This window comes from Pleurodeles waltl, chromosome 3_1, assembly GCF_031143425.1.
Source record: "Pleurodeles waltl isolate 20211129_DDA chromosome 3_1, aPleWal1.hap1.20221129, whole genome shotgun sequence".
Taxonomy (NCBI): Eukaryota; Metazoa; Chordata; class Amphibia; order Caudata; family Salamandridae; genus Pleurodeles; species Pleurodeles waltl.
This window is the reverse complement of record NC_090440.1, coordinates 1,878,522,908-1,878,544,355: the sequence shown is the minus strand read 5'-3', so window position 1 is coordinate 1,878,544,355 and position 21,448 is coordinate 1,878,522,908. Positions and strand designations below refer to the sequence as shown.

At 42.5% G+C, this 21,448-nt stretch overlaps 1 protein-coding gene across 1 annotated transcript in view; it reads right to left on the bottom strand.

The window, feature by feature from the left end:
• CPO (carboxypeptidase O) overlaps positions 1-21,448 on the bottom strand; it is a 234,472-nt gene that overhangs the window by 197,352 nt on the left and 15,672 nt on the right. Inside the window, exons 2-3 of the mRNA XM_069221571.1 lie at positions 14,793-14,894; positions 1,988-2,092 (exon numbers count right to left, since the gene is read on the bottom strand). Of these exons, the coding sequence (XP_069077672.1) occupies positions 1,988-2,092; positions 14,793-14,894 (207 nt within the window). The remainder of the gene's footprint in view (positions 1-1,987; positions 2,093-14,792; positions 14,895-21,448) is intronic.

Here is a 21,448-nt window from a genome sequence, read left to right as displayed (position 1 = left end):
CCTTGCCTCCTGCCCTATCATACTATTTTAGTCTTCCTCTGGACAACCACAATCCATTCACCCATATAGCCTTCTATTCTCCATCTTGCTCAGGTGTCCTGAGCCTAGCTGGGCAATGTGTTTTAGATCACCATGCATATAGTTCAGTTACTTCTCCAGGGGCCAGATGCAGGAAACGTTTAGCGAGTCGCAAACGGCAAAAATTGCCGTTTGCGACTCGCTAAATGCATTTCCCTATGCAGAAATGCATATTGCAAGTCGGGACCGACTCGCAATATGCATTTCAGAATCACAAAAAGGAAGGGTTGTTCCCTTCCTATTTGCGATTCGGAGTGGAATGCAATACCATGCAAAGGGTATCGCAGTTACCATCCACTTCAAGTGGATGGTAACCCACTCGCAAATTGGAAGGGGTCCCCATGGGACCCCTTCCACTTTGTGAATGGACCCAAAATTATTTTTTCAGGGCAGGTAGTGGTCCAAAGGACCACTACCTGCCCTGAAAAAATACCGAAACTAAAGGTTTCGTTTTTTTTTAAAGTGCAGCTCGTTTTCCTTTAAGGAAAACGAGCTACACTTAAAAAATAAAACTGCTTTATTGATAAAGCAGTCATGAACATGGAGGTCTGCTGACGACAGCAGGCCTCCATGTTTGCGAGTGCCTAGACTCGCTATGGGGCCGCAATTTGCGACCTACCTCATGAATATTAATGAGGTGGGTCATTACGACCCCATAGCGAGTCGCAGACGGTGTCTGAGATACCGTTCTGCATTGGAAATTGCGACATGCAATTTGCGAGTCGCTCCGACTCGCAAATTGCAAGTCGCACAGTCCAAATTTGCTACATCTGGCCCCAGGTTCTTTCCATAAGCCGCTAAACTGACCAACTCTTTTTCATGCAAAACATATCCGTGTCAGACGTTTCCCTCTTTTGTGCAGGCCCCTCCCCTCAACTCCCATCCTCATGTCTCATCTTGCTGAGCGGTATGCTTGCACCAACCTATGCACTAATAAGGAATATGTCCCAGGCAGACAGGTGCATTTTATTTTGCGTGCAGAATCATGTACTGTGTTTAGAGATCTTACTGGCTGGGAGGGATCTCTGTGCTGTGAAGGGAGCACCCATGGCTGTTTTACCAACACTGAACATAGCTAAACAAGTGCAATGATTAAAGCAACCGCTCGGATTATTATTTGTTTTTTTTGAGAAAACAAACTTTCGAAGCGGAATGTTACTTTCTCTTAACAAATAACAAATGACCAAACGTGCATTTCTTGTTTTTCCTTGCGCATTTGGCCATTTTGCATTTTTCCTGCCCAGGGCTACTATGCATTGCTTGGTGGACATGTACTGGAAACATAAGTGCTGTTGCCCCATTCTCAATGAAGGGGATCGAGCTTCAGTGCGGCCTGGGGGCCCCTAGGTGGACAGACTGCCAGGTGAGAAGTTTACCCTCGCTAAACCAGAGGAGGCTCCCCAGTGTAAGCCTGGCACTTTCACCGACTGCAAATTAAATAGAAGAACTGAGTTTGGCTAGGGGAAGGCTGCCAAACTCGCAATAAGGACCCCAGTAAGCTGACCTCGCATTTACATTTTGTTTAAATAACTCACAAGTGCAGTACAGGCCTAAGCACGATTTTGTCACAAATTTTTAGTTCGCTTTCACCAGCGGTAATTTATACTGACTGATCCTCTCCTGTAATTGAGGGGAACATAGTTACTCTGAAGCTATTAGATGTGATACAAGTTTCTAGACTCCTGTAGACCGATTGCTCTTTGCACTAGTCTTGAGACTACAAACGCTATTACCAGTCTATAGCAAAGTAGCGCCTTGGTCACCCCAATAAAGCACCATCCCCTGCATCTTGGTGGTTATTCATGACACTTTGTATGCCTGGCCAATTATTATTGCCACTATTTGCCTCTTTAATTTCGCTTAAATCAAACTACTTGCCTGAACATGCAAGCTGGTCATGGAAGCTCACCTCTTTTACAAACCACTGGCAAAATGCAGGAGTGATCCATTCTCTGGCATGAATACCACAGTCCATCCAAATGATTTTCTTGGCTGAGGGTGATGGCTTGCTGATCTAACGGGAAAATATAGAACACTGCTATTATCTCGCTAATCTTTGAATGCCATCCCCAAAGAAACACCTAAAATTAATTATAAGTAGCTTTATTAATCAGTCATTTAATTAAATTGGTGTGATTGATTGCCTTACATAAGAGAAATGTGATGTGCACCAGGGAAAATGTGATGGGTGAATAAAGGTTGATCTCCTGTGCCTCCACCTCCACTTCACCTCAAAATTTACGGCCCATGTGCCTCACATTGATTTGAAGGGACTTGCATATCCTGGCCAGGGATGAATCAATAAGGAGATTTATTTGCTACATTTGTGTGTAATGTGATCTTGGTGTTATGACAGCCTTGACTGTCCACCATATGTGTGATATGGCCCACTCCTGGTGTGTACATCTTTTTGTGCACAGTGTTTGTGTGAGCATGCACGTTTCCATTACATTTTGTCATTTCACTGCTGTAGTTCCTTTCTGACCAATAGAGTCATATTTGTTCACAAATGGACATATATATAGCGTAGAGCTAAGGAATATGCTATGCTGAGTAGTGTTTTCATGGGTGTGATGAACCCAGAATCGCTTGACTTTTCTGAGTTGTTGATGTCCTTGCACAAACACTCTGCACGGACTATGTTGCTCAACTGATGTGCCTCAGATCTTGGGCTTGAGTTTTCTATCCAGTCTCATAGGCGGAGGAAGTAGGGGTCAGGGTGTGCTGCAGCATCCCAAGAAAATACTGTGCAGTTGTTTTTTTAAATTTTCACTTATACACAATTTTCAAAAGTAGCCCAGTTAATGCCTTGTGTCTCAAAAGTACATTTCCCAATTGGTTTTGGGATCAGAATTACATAGGTCCCTCGTTGGTTTACATTTTTCTGCACTTCTGCTCTCTTGTGCCTCAAATGAATTATTTTCACCCTGCTTTATACAACTGTACGATGAAACAACGACTGCAAAAAAAACTACTGCCTTAACAATGAGGTTGGAACACCGACCTCGTTGCTACTACTAATGATTTTACCACGAATGCCTTAACAACGATATTTCGTTGTAAAGGCATTCCTGATAAAATCATTAGCAATAGGCACCATTCACCCTACATCCCTCACCCCACCCCCCCAACCCCACCCCAAAACCTAAAACCCCCTGACCCCCCACCCACTCCCCAAAACCAAAAACGCCCCACCCCCCCAAACCCACCACAAAACCTAAAACCCCCTGACCCCCCACCCACTCCCCAAAACCAAAAACGCCCCACCCCCCAACCCCACCCTAAAACCCCCTGACCCCCTACCCACTCCCCAAAACCAAAAACGTCCCACCCCCCCAACCCCACCCGAAAACCTAAAACCCCCTGACCCCCACCCACTCCCCAAAACCAAAAACGCCCCACACCCCCAACCCCACCCCAAAACCCCCTGACCCCCCACCCCCTCCCCAAAACCTAAACCCACACTTACCTTCGCCAAGTCCCTTCTTTGTACCTTAACCACACATGTTCGTTGTTCAGAACATACGTAGTTAAGGCACAAAAAACCGAAGTCGTGGTTAAAAAAAGCGTTGTTGCGCTTTCGTTAACCACGACCTTCAGAAAAAAAAAGTCGTAAAAAAGGATGTTTCCCGCTTTATACACTGTTCTTTTATTTCCACTTTGTCTCTAGGGTCACACTTTCTTACCTTCCTATATGCCTTTCTCCATTTTCCTTACCCCCACTATACACAGGTCTCACCCTGCTCATTTCGTTTGGTCTGTTATATTGAAAGCTGATGATTTCCGTGAAATATCATGAAAAAGTTCCACAACCATGTTTTCTGCATAATGTACTAGTACACCCATCCTCCAATAAAATGAATGAAACAAGATTTATCAATCAATCAGGATTTGTAAAGTGCAGCTAATCACCAGACAGGGTATCCAGGTGTTTGCAGGCCCTGGAGACAGCAGTGAAAACGAGTGAAAAGCAAGGAGAAGGCACACAAAAAACGGGAAAAAGCAAAGAGAAAAGCAGCGAAAAGGAGAGAGAAGCAAGAAAGCACACAAAAAACAGGGGGAAAAGCAAAGAGAATGCAGCGAAAAGGAGAGAGAAGCAAGAAGGGACACAAAAAACAGGGGAAAAAGAAAAAAGAATGCAGCAAAAAGGAGAGAGAAGCAAGAAGGCACACAAAATACAGGTAAAAAAGAAAGGAGAAGACAGGCACAAGAGTGAAGCAGCAGCACAGGGAGAGATGGGATAGTATTTATGTCAGAAGGTGAATGCTTAATTAAGGTAAATGCAGCGCATGGAGAGAGCTGGGCTGGGAATAATAATTATGACTGAAGGTGAATGTTTAATAAAGATGCCTTTAAGTTGTGTCTTTCTCTTGTCTTGTTTGCTGTGTTGTCAAAGATAGAGGTCCAATGTCAGGCTTTGTCTTCTAACTAAATGCTCCTTATTATGTAACCTGGAGACCAGTTTCGTTTTCAATCTCTGACAATAAAGTGAGAGGAATTTGTAAAGAGAACTATGTGACAATCATGCTTGAGTACAGGGAGTGTGATTTACAAACAAAATGCATGTAACTGTAAATAGATTGTGCAAATATTTAAAAAATATATCAGTGGTTAAGAAAAGCACAAAATAGCACTTTTGTTCTAATTCTGAAGTGTGGTGCAAACAAACATTTTAATAGGATCAAGACAAATTAAGACACTTGGTGATGCCCAAATATTTAACTGAAACCTGATTTAAACATTTGACTTTTGTGCAGTATATAGCTTTATCAGTAATAATACTGCATAGCTGTATAAAGTTCATGTCCATTTCAATGAAAAATACATTGGTGACAGTGTGATCCAAAATGCACCCTGTTACCTGCCGCACATACCACATCCTTAACACTCTCCTGCTGAATATGCATGGCGCATTTGCTACACTTGTTCTTTTTGTGATGCTTGGATTTTTGAAAAACCCTATGTCTTGGGTGATGTAACATTGATGGCTGCACCCCTTGTCTAAAAATTGTTCCATCACCACTGACTAGTCTCACAATTCAAAATACCACATATTGGGCTGGGAATGTCCCCACATTAGTATATAGGCATGTACTTGTGCCCTGAGTGGCTGCATGTGATACAGGCATCATAACTTGTGACAGGTCCTATTAACATGTTGGGCTAGTGTGTGCACTATGACTTCATCCTGTCCATAGTAATAATATCTGACATTTTTCATGAAACATTCTTCTAAGGCTGAAGGTAAGCAGTTTCTGAACCGTACTCCATCGCAGTTGGCAATAACCTTTGAGTTTGGCCTACTTTTGGGCGACTAGTTGCTCGCAGTTGGCACTTAGATCTTTTAGGTTCTGTTTTACATATTAAACTCAAAAAAATCATAACTCCAGTTCTACTGATCTGATTTTTGTAATTTTAGTGTGAAATAATTTATTAAAATTACTCTATTCTTCTAAATTGGTGTGGGATTTTTGTTGTGTTGTGTTTTCACTTTATTACTGGTTAAGTGCTGCATACATATTTTACACATTGCCTCAAAGTTAACTCTGAATGCTTTTGTACCAAGCTACCAGAGATTTAAGCACAGGTTAATTTAGTGACTTTTTGTGGTTTACCCTACCAAGGATTGTAGTTGTTGCTTGAGTATGGTCTCAACCTCCTCAGCCAGCAGCCTAATTTATCACAGCGACTATGCCTGAAGAAAGAAGATCAGAAGCTCTCAGGGAGAACAGCTCTCCTGCCAATAAGGGACATCTTGAAAAGCAGCCTGATCCATCAAGTTTGTGAGGCCAGCGCCATATGTCTTGTCTTCTCCCTGAAGACACTACACCTAATACAGGTAGCAGACTCCTATCCCCACTATGCACAGTTGTGCCTGCACATGACTACAGTGGCTCAACACCATCATCAACTTTGGATATCCCTGTTCTGGATCCTGTGACAACCTCTGCCATTGTAATACCTCTGCAGCCAAGGCAGACAACACCTGTGTACACTCAGTGAAGGTCACAGGAATGTTTTTGCCAGGGCTGGGGCAGCACCTATTGAGGGGAGGGAGATTCAGGGTGCAACTACTAATGTAACCACCATGGGAAAAAACCTCTTGAATGCAGCTACAAGGCAGGAGGGACTGCCGCGCCGGGTTATAGAACTTCAAAGGGCCCAGAATAATGCTAAGACTAACACTAACGCTAAGGAGGGGTCCTACCCACAGGGGTGTGTTCCTGCAGTACATATTAGCAAAAAGGGTTCTTCATTTTAAAGAACTCTTTTCTCTCTCCCACACATGATGTGTGGCATGCTTCATCAGTGAGCCAGCATTCGCACAACTATTGCTGCCCCACGGGCTCAACGCTGTTTTTGGAGGGAGCACTTTGATGATAGTCCTAAGGACCTATCAATGGTCTAGATGTAGTTGGAAAATTAAAATAGCCTTCAGGTGTACCCAAGAGGTTTTATGAGTATGGCACTGTTAGCTGGTTTAACAGCAGGGCGCAATTGGAAAAGAGGTTTTTTTTGGCTCAAGGTCCCCAGGTCAATATGTTTCAGTCATTTAGTTTTAGCCCAATAAGTTACCCGGCTTTTATCAGGACCGTTCAGATACTCTTAAACACTGTAAACTTAATTCTTCATAGTAGTGCTCATATTAGTATTATTGGTGTGTGTCACTTGCTCACTCCAATAGTCCCACTAGCACTCTGATGTCTATTATCTCCAATTTGATGCATGAAGCAGAAAGCCATCTGTGGCTCTCCAAGAAGTAAGCAGAAGTTTTAATATCAGAGAATCCGGTCATTCTAACCTTTTACACACTGCCTAAAGTACACAAAAATAGTTATCCAGTACCTGGGAGACTGATTGTATCTGATATAAATTCAGTATTAAAACCTCTGTCACAATTCAGTGACTTCTTTCTCAGGCCCCTGGTTGAACAGATTCTCTCGTTTGTAAAGGATACACAGGAGCTTTTTGCAGTTGCTAAGAGACATACAATTTGATCCCAATGAAAGCCTCCTTATAGGTCTAGACATAAAGAGCCTGTATACAACTCTGCCTCAGGAAGAAACACTAAAGGTCAGGGAGGATATTCATTACTCCATTCCCTGGAACCACACTACCCTGAGAAATGTTATATTGGATTGCATGTGAGCGCACTGACAAAAATCCTTTCCTAATTTTAAGGAACATTGTATCAGCAGGTACATGGGCAGTACGTTTGCCCTGGGCACTGCCTGCGTCTACACACACCATTTCTAATCATCTGGCGTAATGACCGGCAACAACCCATTTAGACAAACAAGGAATGGAAAACATACATTCATGATATCTTTATCATATGGCCTGGCAATGCTGAAACTGCAGCACGGTTTGTAATTTTGCCCAACACTTAAGGTGAATACCTAAAATGTAAACATTTAGTAGGCAATAATTCTATTACTTTCTCAGATATAAGAAGTTTTCATGAAAAAGTCTCCATATTTACAGATACTCACCAAAAAAAACAGCAGAGAAAAACAGCCTTCTAGGTTGCAAAAGGAGGAAAGGAACATACTGCCTCACATCCCAGCACTCAGCCCGCCTCAATGCATTACAGTAAATGCAGCGCATTGTTAAACTTACTTCAGTAACAGCCTTTAGTTTTCATCCTTGGTTGTGCTGCCAGTACTGTGTAGTGTTTCTGGATTATTGTCCTTCTTCAAGATAAGTGTTTCAGGATTGTTGTCTTTCTTCAGTAGAGAGCAACAAGTCATTTTGGGGCAGCTGGAAATGCCTTCTAGGTTTGAATATTTTCAACCTGCGGACTTTGCGTTAAAATGTCGAATACGAGCACTCCCTGAGACTTTGCCAGAATTGCAGTCATTTACATGACTTAACAGACAGGCTGACATCCTGAGCAATAAACTCAAACAACGTGGTTATCCTGAAGCCATTCTAAAGAAAACAAGGAAGAGGGCCCAAAACAATAACAGGGAGGCACTAATCGAATCCAATAACAGAAAGGATGAAAATCTCTGCATGGTGTGCATGATGACCTATTCAGGCAAATTGATTAGGGGAAAGAATTGTTAACTAGAACTTGAGGATCATAAGCACTGGCACCCTATCCTTCGAAATACCTCTTTTTGCAAACAAACGGTACACCTTGGCCCAAACCAGGAGTAAGAAAACAGGCGTGAAGGAACAGCAGCAAACTCTTTGGGGCATCAAGCAGGTGTCAGAACATTATCCATGTAGTAACTGCAGTGTGTGCCACCTCACAAAACCCACAAAAAGTTTAGACCTGGTCTTGGAAAAGAGTGAATCCAAACTGGCCACACCAACTGAAATTCTACTAATGTGATATACTGGATTATGTGCCTGTGTGACATGAACAGGGGCAGTTCCTTCGCTATGGCGAAAGAGCATCACCCCCCAATTGAGCCAGCACCAGAAAAATAAAACAATACAATATTGTTTTGTTTTTCTGGTGCTTGCTCAGCTAGCAGTGAAGGGATGGGCAGGGCTTGGCCATGGGAGGTGGGAGGAGGAACACACATGCACACTTAGGTTTCACCAGCCCAGCTGTGTTTGAACAGCCGGGCTGGAGAAACTGCACAGACCCCAGGGTTGTGTCTGAGTGGCAGTCCGAGCCGCTCAGAAATCCTGACGCTGCTTTCAAGCTAGGTTCAGCATTAAAGCAGTGCCAGGATTTTTGGGGAGCCTGTGCTGGTGTCCCAGTGAATGCTGGGACACCACACCGAGGGAACAGATTTGAGCCAGTGGCCACTGGACATGAAGGTTGACAAACAGGAAGGTTAAACTACAAATTGGAGAACCTTGTAGCAGCCCATGTTGCAGACAGACTACTACAAAGATGACAACCTTCTCAATCAACACAGGCCTTCCAGAAAATGATTTAAACTGGAAGATACTGAAGCAAATACGATAACCGCGGCCACAAATTGGTTGTGCAAAGTTTTTTTGGAGCCTGAACAATGAATATACAATTTTAGCACAAACAAAAATGATCAGATTCCGTGGCTGAGTCTTGTCTGAAATTACTTAGAGTAATCGTTTACTTTTACACTATCTCTATTGTATGTACATACCATCAGTCTAGGAATTAACAACACCTTATTTGAGGTACGTTTAACATAATACACCTTCACCCTATGAGTAATCTTTTAATGTATACACCACAAATATTCTGGAACTACTAATACCCCATTTGTGGTAAAGAGCAAAATATTTACCATGCCCCGATCTATCTTTAACGGATTGATATGTCGTTTAACTGTATTAGATATATCAGTCTTTATGCATAGGATGTACTTTCAGGAAAAGTAAAAATACAAATGAGAAATACCCTAGGTTGGTCCCAAAATAATACACCATTAATGTAAGCAGCACTATTTATTTTATATATAGTGTTGCATAATGACAAGTAATACGCCATAATATGACTAATCATTGTTTTTGCCAGTAGTTTGGAAAATTATAGATAATTAACCTGAATGGCCACTAGCTAGGTGGCACACTTCAGTACGGCATTTCAAGGAACATTTTGAAGTAATTAACGTTGATGGTAAAATGTAACCGATAGATGGACAACGACTATGGGCTACAAACATGCATGGCTCTGACAGGAACATGCTCCACACATTACGTCATCAATCTGATTTATCTTACCCACACTCATGGACAGGAATCCATGTTTGCACTTATGAACGAGGGGTTCTCCCTCGCTAAGTAACATTCAGAATATACGGGACCTGTATGGGTGGATTGCTGGGAGCACGCCTTGGAGTAATGAGTACAACTCTTGTATTTTTTCTGAGGACTCATTCTGTTGTCGGGCTTCTGGATGAAGGAGACAATTATTTTATCTTTTCTTGCAGTGTATGACAGAGGCAGCAGATATCCATACGTTTCCTATAGGACGAGATTACCCTGCTTACAAAATAACTTGATCTAGGTAAAACAGTGCTCCCTCTGGTCTCTCAACTCTAAATTACAATATAGCCCACTGGATTGATGGGATATTGTTGTGGTAATAACATAAACTTGCCTATGTTTTCTAACCCCTTTCCAATGAGTTCAAACGTGGTTAAAAGATCCTCTTAGGTTGAAGCACGGGGCTTCCCCAAGTGAATGACTCACAGTAATGAGTACAGGTGATTGATCACTAAAGATACTACACCCTCTCCTTTCATTGAATACATGAAGTTCGCAGTGAATCACACGTATAATTCAATGTATTGTGGATTGTAAAAACAGTTTAATCTTTTGCAAAACCTACCTCCACAGAACTCAGGAGGTAACCAGAAAGTCAGGCGTGTATTTGAACCTGGGAAATGATGGGAAAGTGTATTTTTGTATGATTGGAGTGAGTGAGTGGCACACATCCAAAATACAAATACAAACACTACTAGAAAGAGTCCCGTTTACAATGTTTAAGGAGACCTGAATTTTCCTGACTAAAGCTGCATAACTTGGGCTAAAACTGACAAGCTGAAACATGCTGACCTGAGGAAGCTGGAGCCAATAAAAGCTTTGGTTCCATCTTGTTCTGCTTTTAAACCAGGCAAATATGCCTTTCAAGTAAATCCTCTTGGGTCCACCTAAAGGCTGTTTTCATTTTCCTACATCCAGACACCTGATAAGTTCTTAGGACTACCACCAAAGTGCTCCCACCAAAAGTGGGGTCGAACTGGTCCAGCAACAATAGTTGTAATAATGAAGCACACCACAAATCTTGAGTGGACAGGAGTACAGCAGAGCATCTGTTCAGCAAAGTGGCAGTCCTTCAGCAGCACAGCAGTCCTTCTTCCCGGCAGAGTATTCACAGGCCCAGAAGTGTATTGAAGTGGTAGTGTCAGAGGTCCAGTACTTATACCCAATTGTGCCGCTGAAGTAGGGGTGACTTCGAAGACATCCCTGTAAAGTGCACTGAGTCCCTGCTCTTCCTGCCCTGGCTCCAGACTCACAAGGGAGTTATGAAGCCCTTTGTGTGTGGACAGGACACAGCTCATCAGGGCACACGTAAGCTCCTATTATGTATGGCAGTCTAGGAGGAATACATAAAGTTCAGCTGTTATAAATGGGGTCTTTGGTTGGCAGTCAGGTTATCCCCTGTCCAAGCAACGACTCTCACCCTAGTCAGGGTAAAGGAGAATCACACTCACTTAACCCCCACTTACCTCCTTGGTAGCTTGGCATGAGCAGGCAGGCTTAACTTCAAAGATAATGTGTTAAGTATTTGTACAAACACACACAGTAATACTGTGAACCACTACAAAATGACACAACAAAGGTTTAGAAAAATAGTTATTATTTTATCTAAATAAACAAGAACAAATATGATAAAAATCCACAATACACATTTAAAAATATGAATTTAGCACTTAAAAGCACAAAAATAGTGCAGAGAGGCACAAATAATGCAAGTTGATATTAAGTGGCATCGTGACGGAGTCGTTCCTGCAATGCGATGCCAATGGCATCGTTTACAGAGTCATTCGACCCCCAGGTACAGTACCTTAGCAAACAGGTAGAAAACAGGCCGGTGCACAAAGTCGGGGAGCAAGGTGTTGCTGGATCCGATGCAGCATCGGTTCCGGTGCTACAGGGCAGAAGGGCAGAGGTGTCGTGCAGCCACATCGGGTCCTTACTGCAGAGAGGTGGAGGTGAAGCAGAATAGGTTGCAAAGTCGGTCCTTGGGTCTGGCAGGCACGAAGTCTGGTGAAGTCATGATCCTCTGGGGCGACCTCATGGGGTCGCGATGAAGTCACAGGTCCGCAGGCGCTGCAATGGTATTGAATGCAACAGATGTCAGACTTACGACACTCCAAAGTCAGCGAAGTAGGGCGGGGTCAGCGGCTGCAGCTACGCGAAGCCTACAGGGTCGTCGGGGTCATCGCACTCCTGCGAGGTCCACGGCCTCGGGGCAGGTGGCGTCACCGTTCGGGGCAGCGGCGTCCTTTGCCAAGTTGCACAGAGTCGTCTTGAATTCTTAGACACATTTTTCTCCCGAATTTCACTTCCAGGGGCCCAGGAACTGGAATGGCACCCTCTGGCAAGCTAGAGTCCATGGCATGCAGGTTCAGTACTGGATGGTGAAGCCTTTGCTATCCCTGAGGCTTCAGAACAGGAGGCAAGCTCTACACCAAGCCCTTGGAGATACCTGTCAAGCAGAAATGCAAAGCAAAGTCCAGTCTCTGTCCCCTAGCACAGGCAGAAGCAGCAACTGCAGGATAGCCCAACACAGCACAGTCAGAGGCCAGGGCAGCACTTCTCCTCAGCTCTTCTCCAGGCAGAGGTTCCTCTTGAATCCTTGAAGTAATCTGATTTGCAGGGGTTTAGCTTCCAATACTTATACCCCTTTCTGCCGTTGAAGTTGGTAAACTTCAAAGGAATGTCTTGTTGTTCACAAGATCCTACCTTGCCCAGGCCAGGCCCCAGGCAAACACCAGGAGGTTGGAGACTGCATTGTGTGAGGGCAGGCACAGCCCATTCAGGTGTAAGTGACCACTCCCATCTCCACTCTAGTACAGATGGTACATCAGGATATGCAGGCTACCGCCCAACTCCCTTTGTCTCACTGTCTAGAGGGGATTCACAAACAGCCCAACTTTAAAACTGACCCAGACAGGGAATCCACAAACAGGTAGAGTCACAGAATAGTTTAAGCAAGAAAATACCTACTTCCTAAAAGTGGCATTTTCAAACTAACAATCTAAAAACCAACTTCACTAAAAGATGTATTTTTAAATTGTCAGTTCAGAGACCCTAAACTCCAAATTTCTATCTGCTCTCAAAGGGAATCTGAACTTTAAAGTTATTTAAAGGCAGCCCCCATGCTTATGAGAGAGATAGGCCTTGCAACAGTGAAGACTGTATTTAGCAGTAATTCACTGTTAGGACATGTAACACACATCAGTACATATCTCACCTTTAACATACACTGCACCCTGCCCATGAGGCTACCTAGGGCCTACCTTATGGGTGCCTTATATGTACAAAAAGGGAAGGTTGAGGCCTGACAAGTGGGTACAATGGCCAAGTTGAATTGGTAGTTTAAAACTGCATACCCGGATACTGCAGTGGCAGGTCTGAGCCATGTTTAGAGGGCTACTAATCTGGGTGGCACAACCGTTGTTGCAGACCCACTAGCAGCATTTGATTTATAGGCCTTGGGCACCTCTAGTGCACCTTACTAGGGAGGTCCTAGCAAATCAAATATGTCAATCATGGATAAACCAATCAACAATACAATTTACAAAGAGCGCATATGCGCTTTAGCACTGGTTAGCAGTGGTAAAGTGTCCAGAGTTCTAAAGCCAACAAAAACAGGTCTGAAAAAATAGGAAAAAGGAGGCAAAAGGTTTAGGGATGACCCTGCAAAAAGGGCCATTTCCAACATAAGCTATCAGCCCACACCAGAGATGTGAGCAGAGACAGGCAGCTGGCACCAAATGGCTAACGTGAGAAAATGCAAACGTTTTTAAAAGTGGCATTTTCAGAATTGCAATTGAAAACTAGGCTTTACCATAAGTTTGATCTCAGACTGTGATTCCAAAGACATCGAAGTTAGAAAATCTTTCTCCTCCCAATTGGAAGTTATACTTATGAAAGGTTATGAGGCAGTGCCAATGTTATCCAATGGAAGTGATAGGCCTTGTAGTAGTAAAAAACAAATTTAAGAGTATTTCACATCCAGGACATATAAAACTTAAAAGTACATGTCCAACCTTTTAAATAGACTGCACCCTGCCCGTGGGGCTGTCTAGGGCCTACCTTAGGGGTGATATTTTTATTAAAAAGGAGGTTTGGGCATGTCAAAAGTCACCCTAAGTGGCCAGGGCATGCTCAGACATGAGTACCGGTCCCAGGTTGCTTGTTTCTGGTCCAGGGAGGACCTGGCCTGGCAGTTCGGGCTGGACTATTCCCATTGGGAGAGGGTCAAGACTGATTTGCATATGGCTGCGCTTGGAAAGTTTCAGCACTCTGTCCATCATCCGTATGTGTTGCTAAAGTCGCCCTAAGCAGCCAGGTTATGCTCCGATGTAGGTCCCTTGCTCACTGTGCCACTGGATTCAAGCTATCTGTTTGATGAGGGGTGATACTACAAAACCAGTCCCGGGATGCTTGTTTCCAGTCCAGGGAGAACCTGGCCTGGCAGTTTGGGCTGGACTTTTCCCAAGGGGAGCAGAGTCAAGACTGATTTGCATATGGTTAGGTCCAAACTGGGATGGCATGGTGAGCAAAAGAACAATGGATTCAAACCAGAGCCGTGACTGGGGATGAGTGCTTGAAAAGTTTCAGCATTCCATCCATCATCCTTTTGTGTTGGAAAAAGTTTACTTTGCCTGGTCAACATGACAGTTTAAAACTGCACACACAGGCTCTGCAGTGGCAGGCCTGAAACATTTGTAAAGTGCTACTTAAGTGGGTGGCACAATCAGTACTGCAGGCCCACTAGTAGCATTTAAGTTACAGGCCCTGGGCACAAGTAGTGCACTTTACTAGGGACTTATAGGTAAATTAAATATGCCAAATGGGGATAAGCCAATTACATCATGTTTTAGGGAAAGAGCACAAGCACTTTAGCACTAGTCAGCAGTAGGTAAGTGTGCAGAATCCTAAGGCCAGCAAAAGTGAAGTCAGCAAAAACAGGAGAGCTGGAGGCAAAATGTTAGCAACACCACACCAATGATGTTAGGTCTAATTCTCACCTTCAGGTAATTCATTGGCCGGGCTTCAAATGTCATCCCCATGCTGTGTTGAGTCACTAACTGCTTGTACACGCTTTCTAAGTCATTCATCCACTGGTAAATCTGTAACAGTCATGGTACATCTTAGTTGCGTAGAAAGCTAACCATAGGTACATTGTTTTTCCACATTCCATGTGATAACATTTTAAATTTTATCTAGTTCACTTTTCAGGTAGAAGGAGCATAATAGTAGTACATTTTTCGTCTTATATCATTGTGTATTATTGCTTAATCTATGATTTAATTAATATCACATGTTCGGTAGCCACCTCTAACACGAACTACACAACTTAGTGACTCAACACCGCTTAGTCTCTCTACAACAAACCCTTTTTGTGCCTCTACAGGAGCTCTCCTCATTTAACGTAACCACACTTCTGGACATGGACCTTATTTAGAGTTTGGTGGATGTGGTACTCTGTGAAAATGCAGCGACTATCCCATCTGTAGTATTACAAGTGCCATAGACTATAATGCACTTGTAATAGCAAGGATGGAATTTCCGCCATATCTGTGTCTGAGTATCGTGTCTCCTAAACTCTAAATATGACCCTTTGTCTCCACTCAGTCGTAAGTCTCTAGAAGGCACAGAACAGCTCCTGTAGATAGTTTATTACATTTAGTGAATTTGCATTAGTGCTTTTAATTTCTGATTTCACTCACAAATTGTTACTTACATTTCTAGTTCTATGTTCTGAGGTATATCTATCAGCTGAACCAGGCTAGCCGATACTAATTATAAAATGGGCGCGCAACTCTGGTTCTCAATAGTATGTCCCTGTTTCCAGATTATGTGCTAACTTAAGAGCAAAGAAAAGAAACAAGGAGCACAAGTTCACCCTCTCCTCCGTATTTGTCTGCAAGTGGCTCTGTGACCTTTAAAAGTGGCACACAGTGAGAGTGTTTACGCTGAGTTATTAATGAATATTCATGTATTTTGAGTTTTGGGTTTGCGTAGAAAACGTATTAACGTAGAGAAAAATAATGCAGGCATTCAAAGGTGCGACTACCAGAGTGGCCACCAATATTCACAAAGTGTACTTATTAATGGCTTATTAATGTGAAATGTTGAGCTTATGTTTGATTAATGTAGTAATATGTCATATTAAAGGTTATGCATTGTGAATTAGCTTTATTAGTTGTAGACCTTAACTTAGCAAGGTCTTGGCCTAGTTCCACGGCCTCACGTCAAGCTGCATTTTTTAGGTGTTTTATAAAATAGATGGTTAGAGAATTAAATTGTGATTTTCCACTGTACTGACTATGTACTCGTAGCTGAAGCTTTTCTTAGAAACTGCTTGCTAGAAGATGCTGTACTTGCTAGTGAAACAATGTATATTGTAGTATGTGTAAGACTGACCTTCCCAGGAGAAGACAATGGATGCACTGACTAGAGTATAAGCTGCAACAATATTGATACCTGACGAGCTCAATGACAGGAGCAGGAGAAGAGGAACCAATTGTCGACATGTGAACCATGTAGTAGTAAAATTGTAGATTTGAGGGATTAGTTTAATTGGACTAAATGTAAACATAAGATCCCCTGACCAATTAGGATGTGAGAAGTAGTTTTAGGAAAACTAACTTAGCCAGACTGCACAGAGAGGAGAGAAGCCATCCCCCCCCCATTCTTCTATAGAGTTTAGTCCATTATTTTCTTGACCGTCCCAAGAAGACGTGCTTAATTTTACTGCTTAGAGAGGTTTTGCCTATTCTGAACTTTGATGCTGAATTCTGATGTCTTGCTGACTGAACTGATGTCCTATTAACAAAGACTGTCACAGCTTGCTGATCCATATTGAGGACTGGTATGTAATGACGTCACTGATTGTTGTGTCTATTTGCTTTGTCTCTAGGTACCAACTACAACTTTTGGTAGAGCCATAGTTAGATGTTTTCCAAATTTGTGTGACTAAAGTGTTTTGCATGAAGTCCTAACATGCTATTCTAATCTGGTGTTAGTTAGGGTTCTCACTGATGATGTTGGATACATGTAATAACAGTTGATGTCTTTTCCATGCTGACTCCAAATTATATTATATATTATTTGCACGGTTATTCTTGCTATTCATTTGTACTGTAACCTTAGAATGTGTAGTAGCCAAAGCCTTGATTAGATTGCAATTCTTTCACCGCTTTCGTAAGCCAGTATTATTTATGTATGTTTATCATTTGATTTTGAGACTAAGTTACGTAACATTAGCATTGGTAATATAGGGAAATAAACATACTAACTATTACATAAAGGTGTGTGTATTCATGACTGCAAGGTCATGGTGTGTGGAAATTACTTACTCCTGTTGATTATTGATGTCATTGATTGTTGATGTTATTGATCGGTATGGGATATATGGTGGGACAAACTTGAAGCGCCGTCAAAAGATCCATCGGCCTATTCGCTTCTCCCTTGTAAATTTACTTAATAAGGTCTGACGCGCTAACAGAGATGGCAGCAGAGGATGGTTTGTCTCCTTAAGAGCCCATCATAGAGGTTCGGTACATGATTTGTCTTCTCATAAAGTCCAGAGATAGATACTAAAGTATTTGATCCCAGAGATAGTAAGCAAGAAATAACAGATGTCCCCAGAGATGGTAGTAGGATAAGGGTTAGTCTTGTACGAAGAGCAGAATAATTCATAGATTTAGTGAAAATTGGTGAAATGCTGGATTTTCTAGATTTATTGATACAAAGTGGAAAGAAAATGTGCCCCTAAGTACCTAAAATGGCTTTACCAGAATCTTGGAGCTTACCAAAGCTAGTCTGAGGATGTTCTTGGTGTTCTAGTGATGGTGTGAATGAGCTAGGTTTTGCGCTAGCACAGTTTATGCAAATTGCAGTTGAATTGTGATATTTGTGAGAGTTTCTGGAGTTTGAGTACTCCAAATGAAGTTGTAGAAGGACTGTGTGTACTCTGAAGTGTGAGAGTAGAGAAGTCATCGAACTTCACATGTGTGGCGCTTTGTGCTAAAAAATTGTCCACATGGTTGTTAATGTATGGACCCTGCATGGTCTAAGACTCCGGAGTATATTGAAAAGTGTATGAGACACTTGGTTTTTGTTGTAATTTGTCTGGTTTAATAGGTCGTTCGGGCGTGGTCGACAAGTCAGAATGAGAGTCAAAGTGAGTGAAATAATTTTTGACTGAGATCTGGTGAGTCCTATGTGCACCAGGACAGACCCACTGATCAGCTGAGAGTGAAATTTGCATGTCAAATTTTGCTTGCGAATCAGGGAAACTAAGAAGGAGTAGCTGTTAGAGCGAAACACCGTCAGCAAAAAATCCGTTAAGTTTCTGAAGCAATTGTGTTACCTTACCTGTGGTAAATGGACAAATTGGGTTTTTAATTTTGTTTAGTGCTCGCATTAATTTTGTATTAGTTTTATGTGAATCTGAGTTTAGGAGGACAAGCCACAAGACTTTGTCAGCCGCAGTGCGTATGAGTTTGACGTCATTGGAGCCGCGCTGGGATACGTTGGTTAATGAGAAGGGTCGTGCACGGATTGGCAGTCTTCCGTGAAGCGCATTTGGTTGAGAAGGTGGGTGAAGAGAATTCTGGGATTAAAAGTCACTTCCTGATTTGATTTTGAATAACATAAAGGTCACAAAAATGAAACTTTTCAAAGCCCTAAAGAGTGTTTTAAGAGGAAATACGTACATTGCAACGCACATAGGGGATATTGCACTGCCAGAGGGTACACCAGCTTACATTGCAATCGAAGAGCACGGTGTTGCGCCATGTCTTTGGTTGAAGCAATGGTGCAAAGTGACAGAGAAGGATGGGAGCTTAGCTTTCCTGCCCATTGAACATTTAATTTGAGGAGCTTAGAGCATCTGAGGAGGGTGCTGTATGATCTGGAACCCCTCCGAGACCAACACAGTTCGAGGCATTAGCGATCTGGGAGTTAGTAGCCAGACAGCAACAGCAACAGAAATTTGAGAGAAGGATGAAAAAGGCAGAAAAGACACTAGCGGAGGCTAGATGGGGCCATGCTCAGAAATTGTGGGGAGCCGAGACCTTACAGGGAATTAAACTGTTTCCAGTGATTACACAAGACAGAGAGGGAGAGGGCCATTCCGCTGTTATTTCCTTGACCGTCCTGAAAAAGAGACATGCTTAACTTTACTGCTTAGAGAGACTTTGCTTTTCTGAACTCTGATGCTGAATACTTATGTATTGCTGACAGAACTGATGTCCTGTTGACGAAGACTGTCACAGCTTGCTGAACCATATTGAGGACAGGTATATAATTACGTTATTGATTGTTATGTCTATTTGCCTTTGTTTCTAGGTACCAAACACTATTTTGATAGAGCCATAGTTAGATGTTCTTCCAAATTTGTGCAACTAAATTGTTTTGTAGGAAGCCCAAACATTCTATTCTAATCTGGTGTTAGTTAGGGTTCTCACTGATGAAATTCGCTATATGCAATAACAGTTGATGTCTTTTCTTTGCTGAATCTAAATGTATTTTATATTGTTTGTGCAGTTATTCTTGCTATTAATTTGTACTGTAACTTTGGAATGTGTAGTGGCTCAATCTTTGATTAGATTGCAATTCTTTTGTCACTTTGGACAGCCAGTATTATTTCTGTATGTTTATCATTTGATTCTGAGACTAAGTAATATGACATTAGCATTGTTAATATAGGGAAATAAACATTCTAACTTTTACATAAAAGGTGTGGTTATTCATGAGCTCAAGGTCATGGTGTGTGGAAATTACTGACTCCTATTGATTATTGATGTCATTGCTTGTTATGGTTATTGATTTGTATTTGTATGGGGTTCATGGTGGGAAAAACTCGAAGCGCCGTCAAAAGGTCCATCGGCCTATTCGCGTCCCTTGTAAATTTACTTAATAAAGTCTAACACGCTAACAAGAGCAGATGTGGTCCTTTCTTTACTCACCCTCATGAGGGCTTCAAATTCACCTTCAAAGACCGGTGCACATGGTGTGAATGCAATGACACAGATAACTGGGATGTTGCCGCACTGTAAGTGTCTCCACAGGCACACTCCTGCCTTGCCTTTGAAGGGTTGCCAGGGGCTCCCCTTCAGGAGGGTTGGATCGCTGCACTAAGTGCAGACTTCTATTGGCAGTTAACTCAGCCTGGCCCCAAATGCCTTTTGTCCCCCTGTGCTTCTAATTTATTTTTATACAGGTGCATGTGCAAATGTGTTTCTTCCTTTGCAAATAAACACCCAAAGGAAAATTAGGGAATAGACTCTGCATGAGAGAGAGTGTGAGAGAGAGAAAGAGAGAGAGCATTAATAATTTTTGTTAGCATGAACCATGAGGCAGTCTGAAGCCGTTATGGATTACAAGACCTTGCTTTAGCAAGGTTATAGGCCGTTTGTGGTATATGTGCAGCACCTCATGGTTAGTATTATTTCCCATTAGGTATAGCTGTTGGTCAATCATTTTGGGCACCTTATCACATTTTCCACCAGTTTTCACCTGGCATCATGGACAGACACTTTTCTTTTTAAAGGTTCCATCCACCTATGCTGGATCCAACAAGGCTGAATCACCAATCACATACATTGATCTAAAGCCTGTTAAAATATCTAACACGTAGCAGTAAATACATCAAACCTGTTCCAGAGACAACATGTAAAACTCCCACCTGCCTCCATGCAAATAACTCAATTCTGTGCTAATTCTCTGTTAGTGAAGGAATGTATACCTGTAGTTTTCCTGTTTGGACAATGGGGCGTCTTTGACACCAGCTCATTGCTCAAGGCACACGAGAAAAACAAAACAGAGATGGCCTAGCCCCAACTCATAGTGAAGCACAAACTCAGGCCTTTCTTTCCACCAAAAGGCGCCAAGCAGGCTAATATAAACTACTGCAGACTGGCATCTCAAACACTACCATGTCCTGGTATTGTTAAAATCAGTCCACAGGTGGCGGCCTGCTTGATTGCCGACCATCACCCCAACCTGAAACATCTTCACATGAACCCCTTCCAGCAAGCATCCATGTGAAACAATAATGTGTGTGATGTACATGGCCAAGCACAAAAATACATTGGACGGTCCTAGGAAGCAACATTCATACCATCAACTGCCTTCCCTTCAAATGCCCCAAGACTGTGGAAAAAGTGGCAGCTGGTGAACTTTGAAAGTGGTGGGACGCAAACACCTTTTGTAAACAACAACAAGCAGTGAAGTGAGCAATTCCCTTTACTGTAGCAAGTACTCCCATAATTACAAAGCGTGGAGCAGAGTAAATACCAGGCATTCTATTGCTAGTCCTGTTAGGCTGTGTTCTGATTAGCCAATGAAGTGAGAGATGGTGGTGTTTGACTATATTTCCTCTTGAGTAATGTAATGTACAAGATGTTAGTCTTTCACTTGGGAATATACAACATATTTAAGACATTCGGAATTTATTTCTGCCTAGCTGCATCTGTGTTGGACATTGCACTTTTAAGTGTACATGCCTTAATCTCAGTTGCGCAGACTATTCTACACAATTTGCATTTAATTCTACCTGAGTCTTTCATCTCTATGACACAAATATTCAACATCACTGTGCCTGCCACTGCCTCAGTCTCACATTATCATACAGGATATTTTACACATCCAGCAACAATCTCTGCCCGACACT